Consider the following 11,213-nt stretch of genomic DNA (forward strand, 5'->3'; position numbering starts at 1 on the left):
AAAGAAAGAAAGAAAGAAAGAAAGAAAGAAAAACACCAACACAGAATGCAAAATGGGTCTGATTCTGTGATTTTGTCAGCTGAGGCAAAATTCACTAAACTTATTAAATTTCCCGCTGATCTTATCCTGGTAAAATCAGTGATAAGATCAGCACTGACCCCAAAGACTGCACTATAGTCTCCAACTTTGAGACCTTTTGGAACATCAGCATTTCCCCTAAGCAACACCATTTCTGAGTATCAGAATGCCTGATTTCACCACTCTCCATGTCCCATCTCAGTGTTTACATCTCGCTTCGCTGTTTCACAGGCTGCAGACTGCAGGGGCTACAAACGCCGCTCAGAGCCCAGGCTCCGAGCTTTCGAACGCTAACGACTACTTTGATTAAAGTGTAAAACCCTTTTGACACCAGCGGGAACTCCCTGGTTGGGTCGCAGTTAGCCCTCGGCCAGAGAGGCAGCATCGTGAAGAACCCAATGACGCACTCGGTACACAATAAAGTACAGCTTTCTGATAAAAGTACTGCTTCCCCAGCTATTTTCTCTCGCATACTCTAGTCTTTGTCACACACACACTTTATCTACCACAGTCCCTGCCACAGCCAGAGGACAGCCCTGCAGCCAGAAGGACAGCACTGGGCAACCGCCTCCCACCTCTGCACGCAGGTTGAGGGCTCCGGCTAACACGAGCAGCGTTTAGCTCATGGCTTCAGCCGGGTCTCGGTCAGTAAACTGAGTTATCGTACGGAAAATAATAGAGAGAACGGGTCGCTGATCCAGCCACTTCCCCGATGGGGAGGGCAGGTCGGGGAGCAGGACGATGCTCGGGGCAGCACTCCGGCTTCTTTCAGTGCTCGGAGTCGCCCGACTGGACGCTCCCGCCCGGCCCGAGGGAAGGGTGCTCCAAGGAACGCCAGTTGTAAAGGGACCCGAAACTTCGCAGAGCGCTCAAACCGAAGCTCTCGGAGCTCTCGGAGCTCTCGGCGCAGTCTGTCTCCCTCCGCGAGCACCCGCCGCATCCCCGGCGGGGATCCCTACCTTGCCGCCGGGGGATGCTCCTCCGCGGCGCGGCCGTGCAGCCGATGCACGAAGCCAGCAGCAGCAGCAGCGAGGCAAGGCGACAGCGACCCGGCACCTCCATGTGCTCCACGTTCCCTCGCCGCCCAGGCCGGGGGCCGTTGCCGGCGTCCCCTCTGCGCGGCAGCCGGACGGGGAGCAGGGCCAGGAGGGCGCGGCGCGCAGCGGAGCGGCTTTTACCCTCTCGGGGAGTAGGGTCGGGAAGGGAAGCGGGGGAGGAGGAGGCCGGGGCCGGCCCTTTGATAGGATTACAGCCGCCCCCGGGGTGGGCGGCGGCGCGGGGCTCGGCTCGCACCTCCCCGCGGGACGACGTCGGTCCGTGGCCCCGAGAGCTCCGAGCTCCCGAGCCCCGCGACGCCGCGGTGCCGTCCCTCGTCCGGCGCCCCGCGGGGCCACGCGGAACCCCGCCTCTGAGCCTGGGATGTTCTCGGCCCTCTGCTCTCCTCCGAGACCCCGGTTTCGCTGCTCGTCGCTCCGGAGGTCCGTTGATGCTTAGGGTTCCTGCCCGGATTCCCTGCGAGGGATGGGGTTGGAGGGGTAGCCGAGTACTGGAGCAAGATAAGCAGAGGATTCGATGAGGAAGTTGTTGTTGAGGTAAGAAGATAAATTAAGTTTAATCACCCCAGATGGAGGCTGAGACCTATCCCAGCCACTCAGACTAATATAGACACTCGATGGAGATTAGAGGGATGAAGTGAGGAAGGCAAGGGGAAGTCATGGAGTTTGAAGATCCAGGGGGAAAAAACAGGAGAAACTGAGCAGGAAACAGTCAGACACCCTTTTTGGAGCAATACTGTTCATGGGACAAAAACCCAAATCCATTTATTCCAGTAAATCTTTTTTGGACACTTGACAAATAGAGGAAGTTGCAAGAAACTTTGCCTTAGGCAGATGTAGGATTACCTGCCCTCTGCTTTAGGTCTCATCCTAATCCTCGTTAGTTTAAACCCTGAAACATCAGAGTTGTTACGTCATGAGGGTTTGTGTAGGCTTTGTTTTTGAAATGAAGTTGAGTTATTTGTTTTGCTCTTCACTTTGATAACTTTGACTGGTTTGGGTGTCCATATAAATTATGCATATTCATTCAGTCTCTTTCTGAACATTATTCAATTTCTAACACTAATACTTTGTTTAGTGAGTTCCAGTCTCTAATTTTATGACATAGGGTGGGAGGAGGGAGAGGGAAAATGTAAGAGATTGGAAGAAAAGTTCTGCAGGAATAATGCTGAGACAGGAGAAGAAGGAAAGCTGTAACCTTTCAAGATATGAGGACAGACAAGGAAACAGTGATGAAGCCCTTTTGGACAGAACATCAGAGAAAGGGAGTTGGTGCACACGTCCTTTAAAAACTCAATGAGAGCTTCAAGAAGTTGTTTGAGGGGGGAAATCAAAGTTGTCACTAGAGGTGGTGGAGAGGACATCTCCTGCCTACTCCAGGGATGAGGTAAGGAGACAGAAGCCTGGTCCCCATGGAGAGCACAGTATGTGAATTTTGGAAAGATCCCCATAGGGAGAGCATGTCCAAGGCTGTAAGAGACTGAAGATGAAGAATAGCTCTGCTTGCGTATTTGAGATGCCACATGCTCTTATCATCCAGCCTTCCTATGCAGAGCTGGAGGAATCACAGCATGTATAAAAGTGCAGGGCCCAATGGCAGAAATTCCCTTTTGGTTTGCACTTCACATGACAGAAAATGAACTCTGTCTTTCTCTTATTTCTGTGAACCTTACTGTGGACACATCAAGTCTTAGGACAACAAAATTTTTAGCAGTGATCTACACAGTTATCCATTCATAACATAAATAAAAATAAATAAAGAAAAACCCTACAATTATTTTCAACATCTGATTTAACAGTAAATCCCTGAGAAAGCAATTTTATGCTAAGAAAAGATAAAACAGGATGTCAACCCAAAGGCTCTTTAGTTCAAGTATGGAATTCTTTCTCTGTGGGCAGTTAAGTGAGGTTAGCAGGCTTTTCCATTGTGATTCATGGGGAAAAAAAACGTGTCTTTGTTCTAGGCCTTGTCTTCATTTGAAAGATATTTGCAATAAAAGGAGTGTATGAATTTATAGCATTTTCCAGGGAAGTTCCATATGTGGAAATATGTGGTCCAGAATAAGATTAAAAGAAAATCATTGAAGTCTTCTGGACTAAAAATAAAGAAAAGGGAGTATTTATGAAGGTATAGAAGATTTTACTCCTTTTTAGATGTTTCCATGATGATACTGTAACTCAGTTAAGGAACTTAAGAATAATGTATGTGCATATTTTCATAATTGTGAAACATGGATTTTTCTTTCTTCAAATGAAGTCTCAAAAACTTTTTTGTTTTATTTTTTTTTCTTCATAATCTACAGTTTTTGAAAAGCCAAATTCTGAAAATGCAGCATTGTGTCTAATCAACCATAATATATTGTTGATTTTCGTTAAGTGTTTTTCATGGATTTCACAGAATCAGAATCACAGACTGGTTTAGCTTAACTTAAAGATCGCCTGGTTCCGACCCATCTGATCAGGAGGGTTTGCCACCCACCATATCAGGCTGCCCAGGATGCCATTCTACACGGCCTTAAAGGTCTCCAGAGGTGGGGCATCCACAATTTCTTTGGGCAATATGTTCCAGTGCATCTTCATCCTCTGAGGAGTAAGTTTCTTCCTAACATCCACCCTAAATTTCCCTTCTTTTAGTTTAAAGCCATTCCCTCTTATCACTATCAGATCATACAAAAAGTCTTATAAGCTCTCAAGAATTGGAAGGCCACAATAAATCTCTGCAGAGCCTTCTCTTCTCCATTGTAAACAAGCCCAGCTCCCTCCACCTTTCTTCACAGCACAGAAGAGGTGCTGCAGCATTTAGGTCATCTTTGTGGCCTGCTCTAGACCCGCTCCAACCACTCCATGTCTTTCCTGTGCTGAGGGCTCCAGACCTGGATGCAGGGCCCAGATGGGACCTAACAAGGGCAGAGCAAAGGGGGATGATCACCTCCTTCTCCCTGCTGCCACCCCTGCTGATGCAGTCCAAGATGCAGTTGGCTTTCTGAGCTGCAAGTGCACGCTGTTGGCTCATATTAAGTTTTTCATCTACCAAGATCCCCAAGTCCTTTTCTGCAGGGCTGCTCTCAGTGAGTTCTCCCAGTTTGTACACATATCTGAGATTGCCTCAACCCAAGTGCAACACCTTGTACTTGGTCTTCTTGAACCTCACATGTGGGCCTGCTTTTCAACTCTGTCCAGCTCCCTCTGTATAGCATCTCTTCCTTCTTTTGTGTCAACTACACCACTCAGCTCAGCATTGTCCACAAACTTTGTACGGGTACACTCAATTCCAATATCTGTGTCACTGACAAAGTCGTTGAAGAGCATCAGTCTGAAGCTGCAACCCTGAGGGACACCACTCATCACTGGCCTGCACCTGAACGTAGAGTCACTGACTACAGCCCCACAGCTGTGATCATCAAACCGATTCTTTATTCACCTAATCGTCCAGACTTGAAATCTTTACCTCTCCAAGTTAAAGGCATTGCAGAAGCCTGCGGAGATGACATCAGTTGCCCTTCCTTCAGGACCCTGGGATGCATGTAGTTCAGCCCCATGGACTTGCACACATTCTGTCTCATAAGTTAGTCTCTGATTTGCTCTGTTCTTATATTTGAGATGGATAGGCCTCTCTTAACTCCAGCCTAGAAGTTCAGAGATGTGAGAGGCATGGAACACCTGACTGCTGATGAAGTCTGAGGCAAAGAACTTGTTGAGTGCCTCAGCCATCTCCATGTCTGTTGAAGCCAGTTCTCCCTTTTCATTTATCAAAGGAAGTATTCTCTCCTTTGCCTGTCTGATCAGTGTAGTACCTTCTTTTTATTTTGGACCCTTCACCAAGTTTGGTTCCACCTGCACTTTGTCTTTACTGATCACATTTCTGAATATCCAGACAGCATCCCTGTATTATTCCCAGGCTGCTTGTTCCTGCTTCCACCTCATGAAATGTTGTACAATTGTATAATTTCATCATCCGCTTCTTTTGAGCAGCAGAACCTTACTCAGCCATAATAGTTTCTTGCCTCCTCTGCTTGATTTGTTATGGTTTGGATGGAGAGCTCTAATGCTCTCAGAAAAGTATTCTTAAAGAGCTGCCAGCTCTGTTCTGCTCCTGTGTCCCTAAGGATCATTTCTGAGTGGATCTCATCCATAAATTTCCTAAACAACCTGAAGTTTGCTCGCTGAAGTTAAGGATCCTGCCTCTGCTCTTTGCTGGGCCAGTATTCCTCGAGATCATGAACTCAGCTAGGGCATGGTCACTCAGCCCAAACTGCCTCTGATCTTTACCTTTTTCATGATCTCCTCCATATTGGTGAGCATTAGGTCCAGTAATGCTTCACTCCGATTGGTCTGTCCAGTACCTGGAACAGAAAGTGCATAAAAGAAGTGCATAAAGCTCTCAGAGACTGCAGGAAACATTCAGCATGTATACATTTTCTCTTGGACTTTAAATATGATAGGAAATGTCAAAGGATAACCTAAAATAAGGTACTCTGGGTGTCACTGTTGCAGTTTCTTCTTATAAGTAACCTAGTCAATTATCTCATAGTTCTTTCTGCAGCTTATCTTTCCCTCTCACTCTCTCTCTCTATCTATATTTTTACTTTTACTCCATCCTGATTAGATTTGAAGAAAGTTGTGTTGGAACCTCTCCAGCAAAACTCTCTGAGGGTACCAAAATCCAAGCAGAACTTATTAATGGCATTTGCATAGAAATTTCAATGCAAATTTTACCTCTTTGAGCTTTTAAGGTGTGCTAAGGTAATTTACATATTTCACCATCATGATAATAACTCTAACATGAAATATTAAATATGTGTTATATCATCATATGCATGTGCTGACATATAATATTATATAGACCTGGGGATTTATTTGTTGAATATAGCAACTTGATAAATGCATGGAAATAGAAGAACCATTAGCTTACCAGTTTTCAGATACAAGTTTAAAAAATGTAAACATCACTTAAAACAAGCAAACTTTATTTTGACAACTCACATTTAGTTTTATAGCAAAAACAAACAAATCACAGTGGTTTGTATCTTATTATAATTCAATTAGAAAACAGTAATGCTTCATGAATGTGTATATTCCTTGCATCTACTAATCATTATAATAAATGCTTGCCTAACTGGTTAAAAAAAAAAACACAACAAAACAAATAAGTAATTACTTATCTTGCAATACTGTAGCTGTTTATGCTTATTATTTCATTTTATCTCTTACATAATGGCACAGATGTGCAAAGAGTGTATATTACAATATGCTGCCTAAAGTCATAACTTTTCTGCATACAGTTTCCCTTTGGCTTAACAAATGGACTGTTTTGTATAGGCCTATTTTTTGCACAGAAGATGGTAGACAGTATTTAAGAGCTCTTTGTTGCCCAGGGTACAAGAGAAGTCCACAACACAAACAAAGAGGATCTCCAGTATTCTGCTTTTTTTTAAGAAGGAAAAGAGGCTCTGTTGAGCAGCTCAAGCTTCCCAACAAACCCAAGGAGTAAGGTTTGTGGAAACGCTTGTCTTCCTGCAGAATTAGTAGGGTTTCTTTTCAGGATACTGGTAGAGAATCACATAGAGCAGAAGTAACTTGAAATGATGAAGGGCTGAATTTATCCTATTAGGTTCTTAACTTCTGACACCATCTACTTATTTTAGATCTGGATCTGAATTGAGCCTCCAAGGCTCTTTCCCTGAGGATTAGTCATAGGATAACACTTTGTCAAGAATCAGGACAATTTTTAAATTAAAAATTAGTATTCATTATACTTTAAAAACAATAGTATTGGCCAGGATAAACATTTAGTGCTTCTTCCTTTCACCTGCGGGCCCAATTCAATGCTTGTTCATAATTTAAACTAAATGTGTTATGAGCAGTGAGCACAGTCACTCTTTCGTGCCAGCACTCCAAAGTGGATGTTGTAGTCTGTGTGTTCCAAAGCTAAAATTTTATCCCAAAAACTCATTTAATATTTATGTTCATAAGTAATATTATATAAATTCCTTGCATAACAAATAATTTTACATCGCATCAACCATGGGTTATGATGGCACTATGCTAAAAATTCCCAAAGATATGTTCCAAAGATCTCCCAGCCTGAGTAAACTTCATCTCAGGATAGGCAGAACTGTAACACAAGGAGCCACATTGCAATAGGGCTAGCAACATGAGCAATAGCTTGTAAAAGCCAAACCTTATGCTTGCGGTTTATGATAAAGTTGTTGGCCTATTCTTTCTATCAGAGTTGTTTAAAGATTTATAGTTTCCAGTTTTAATAACTTTGCTTTCCTTCTCTTTTTGCCTGCTATTGTTTTGTTTAGGTAAGATGGAGAATGCATTGTCTTGAGCTCAGAAAGCTCTTTATGTTGACATTTATTCAGCTCTCAAAGAAACAACAGAAGCACAAAGATCCAAATTAAAAAAATTATCACCGAAACATCTAAGTGTAATGTTATACATCTCACTCACCAACTCCTCTCAGGTCAATTATTTACAAGTTATGTTCCTTGTGATTTAACAAAGCACATTCTTCTTGTTAGTAAGTGAATTCTTGCCAGACTTGGGACCTATGATAAATGTAATGAAAAGAAGTGGAAAGAACAAATGAGCTATTTTACAAATCTAAGCATAGCTTTAGACAAACAAATGAGCTATTTTACAAATCTAAGCATAGCTTTAGACACAAAGCTTGCTGGCATTAGCATTACATATTCAGTATTTGCAAGACTGGGAGATGTTGGGAGAATGATGCATTGCCCAATGTCAGCTTTTCTTTCTTCCCAGTTTATGATGATGATATGAATGATATAAAATGAATGATTCACAGTGCTTTGGAGATTTCAGAATGTCATCTTTGTATTTATTTTCCCATTTCTTCACACTGCTCTCAAAAAAAATAAGACTTCAAAGAGTTACTTTCATTGTTTTTCTATTTTATGTATATTTAACACACATATATGCTCTTCTCTTCCTCTCATGTGTAAGATTCACAGACCAGCATGCAGTTCCCGCTTTCCTGCTTATGACATGATTTCCTGGGGGTATTCCTCCTAATTTCCTGATACGGATTTCAGAGTGAGGAAAGAAGAGACAGATCATAAAGCCAGACATCAAAGACAGATCACCTATCCATATTTTACATCAAAATCTATTAATGGACTTGCTGGCTTTTTTTGCAGTTAATAAGGAGGTGAGTTCTGCAGAAACAAGTCATAAAAAGTGCCACAAATTGTAACTTTTTCAAATTTGCTTTAATTCCTGTTCTGCAGGAAGAAGTGCACATACACTAGAGACAAGTGTGCTGCTGTCCACTTCTACTTCATGTGCAGAAGTATTATGACTTTCATTAATCTCTATTAGGGAAAAATAAAGATTAAAGGAGAGAATACTGCCCCCAGTTAATCACTTCACCCTTACACTGGTGTCATTTCTGTGATGCAAATCACAACTTTATTTGGTTTATGTGGCAAAGTTTTGTAGCAGGAGGCTGCAGTGATCGGTTCTGTGAGCAGAGCCCAGCACTGCCCCATGTCAGAGCGGAGTCAGCTCTCCTGTTCCAAAGGAGACTCACTGCTGCCAGAGCTGAGCCATGAGCCACACTGGGTGTGCTTTGGGAAAGCAGAAAAACTGCCGTGCAACAGCAGCTGGGAGAGAGGAATGACAAAGTGAGAGAAGCAGCCAGCTCTTCAGGCACCAAGGTCAGTGCAGAAGGAGGGCAAGAGGTGCTCCGGGTGTGGAGCAGAAGTTCCCTGCAGTACAGGAGAGGCCCAAGGTGGAGCAGCTTGTCCCCTGCAGCCCATGGGCACCACACACAGCAGAACTCTACACACAGCCAACAGAGGGGCCCATGGTGCAGCAGTGGAGGAGGTCTGAAGGAGGCTGCAGCCTATGGAGAGCCCCTGCAGGAGCAGTCCTGAGTAGGAGCTGCAGCCCATGGCGAGCAGACTGCTGTGGGGCAGGTAGGCTGGGGGAGCTGCTGCCGACCAAGAGCAGTGCTGGAAAAGTGCGTGAAGGGTGGTCCCTGTGGTATGGAGCTGTGCTGGGGCAGTGCTTTGAGAGCTGCCACGTGTGGAAAGCCCATGAAAATCAGATGGGGAAGGACAGTATTTTGTAGGAGTGATCCATGCAACAGGGGCATGTGACCATGGGGGAGCTGCAGAGATGAAGCATTATGGACTGATCATAGCCCCATCCCCCTGTGCTTCTCAGAGGGATGAGGTAGGTGAGGGTGGATAGGGGCAAGGCATCATTTTTAGTTTGCTTTTAGTTGTCACTGCAATAAATTACATTAATCTCCCTATGCTAAGCCTGTTTTGCCCACAGTAGTAATTGGTGAGTGTCCTTATCTCAACGCTTGAGCCCTTTTGCATTGTGTTTTCAGAGGAAGAACAAGGGTAAGAGAGCAACTGTAGTAGAGTTTAGCTGACCATCAGGGTGAAACCACAACAGATAAGAGTAAATGTATGAAGCCTCATTTCTGTTGCTCATCTGTGGGGCCTGTTCAGTAACACCATGTCCCAGGGAATTATTTAATTTTCCACTTCATGTTCACCTCTTCGACGTGCAGAAAAGAGACATAAAGGATGGATCTGCAGAAAGAATGACACTTCTGTTAAGGCCAGTCAAGAAGAGGAAGACCACAAGGTCTTGTAGCTTAGTCAGTCTCTTTTGCTTCTTCCATCAGGAGCAAAAAGTGTTGGAGGAAGTAGAGAAACTTTGAAGAAGATGAATTTTCTTTCTAAGTCAGATGATTTACAGATCCACAGAATGAGCACTACATACATTGTGGGAACCCAGTCATGCTCTTGAAGTCTTTGTTTCTGAACACAAAATCACCTCATATGCAACACTATCACATTCCACTTTACCTGAGACTGAATATTAAAAAACTTCTAGGCATCACATGGTCTTGCAAGTTTCAGTAACATAAAAGACAAGAAATCTCCAAGTAATTCTTCTCATTGATGTCTCAATGTTTCTCCTTTTTCCAGAGATCACTGAAAAGTTCATTTGCCACAAAATAACTCAGTGTCTCAGAAACACAAAGATAACCATGTAGTGGTAGTTCCAGCTATCTTTGAGTATGATAAGATTCTGTGGAGCTTCTGAAAGCTCATAAAACTTTAAAAATATCTTTAAAAGTAGTTTTTCATGATTGTCCTAACAGAGCAATAATACTTCTTTAAATATAGCAGGTAGCAAAATCCAATCAGTAGGCCATTAAGATACTGACAGAACCAGGATAGGATTGCATGGTGAAGAAAATAAGAAATCTTTGTTTTTTAGACAAGAAAACACAAGAAAATTGCATTATTTATTTCAGAAACCTAACTTGAAATGATTTTATCTTCTTCTTGCCATGAGAATTTTCCTGCCCACCACCCCTTCTCTCATATATAAATGTGATACTAGTGAGTTAATGATAGGCTGAGTTTATCATAAAATCATTATTCTTACTATTTGGGCTACAAGATATTTTACAGAGTATAACAGCTTTCTTTTGTTTCATCTACATGAGGTAATACTAATTTCATCAAATTCTTGAGTGACAAGTTCATCTTTGGTTATTAAACATGATGCTTTGCAGGCCATCACTAGCACACGAATTGATGAGGCTGTTAATAAATCAAAGCTGGGAGACTTTACTTCCCATGAGACCACAAATGAATATGTTAGTAGCAGATTATATGGACAAGGTAAGTACATCATCCATTTTCACTTTTATTTATAATGTTTATGCAGTGGATTCATGTTTCAAGCTTAAACTCTTTTGATTTGCTGCAAAACTGTATGTGGAAAACATTGCCACTCTGTAATGTATTTCCATAAGAACAGGGTACCATTCTGTTAGCTTAATAGGTTTGAAGTTGATCAATGTACAGGGCAGCTGTCATGTGCAATGATGTCATGATGTCACGTGCAATGTTCAGTCTAGTGCATTTAAAGCTGCCTAAGTGTTGGTCAGCTGTCCTGCTCTCTGGCCTGTTTTTGCATCTCAATTTTCTTAGACTCAATCTTTGAAATACAAGGCCAGATGCTCCCAGGACATATTTCTAATGCTAAGGATTGGTTCTGGGGCATGTATTTCCACTC

At 42.9% G+C, this 11,213-nt stretch overlaps 1 protein-coding gene across 1 annotated transcript in view; it reads right to left on the reverse strand.

Annotated features, from left to right (window-relative positions):
- Nucleotides 1–1,140, reverse strand: part of EGFLAM (EGF like, fibronectin type III and laminin G domains) — a gene marked incomplete at both ends in the record, with an annotated part of 54,583 nt that extends 53,443 nt beyond the window's left edge. The window contains one exon of the mRNA XM_079548313.1: nt 1,038–1,140. Within this exon, the coding sequence (XP_079404439.1) occupies nt 1,038–1,140 (103 nt within the window). The remainder of the gene's footprint in view (nt 1–1,037) is intronic.
- Between the last annotated feature and the right edge of the window lie 10,073 nt (nt 1,141–11,213).

The sequence above is a fragment of the Tetrao urogallus genome (assembly GCF_951394365.1).
Source record: "Tetrao urogallus genome assembly, chromosome: Z".
Taxonomy (NCBI): domain Eukaryota; kingdom Metazoa; phylum Chordata; class Aves; order Galliformes; family Phasianidae; genus Tetrao; species Tetrao urogallus.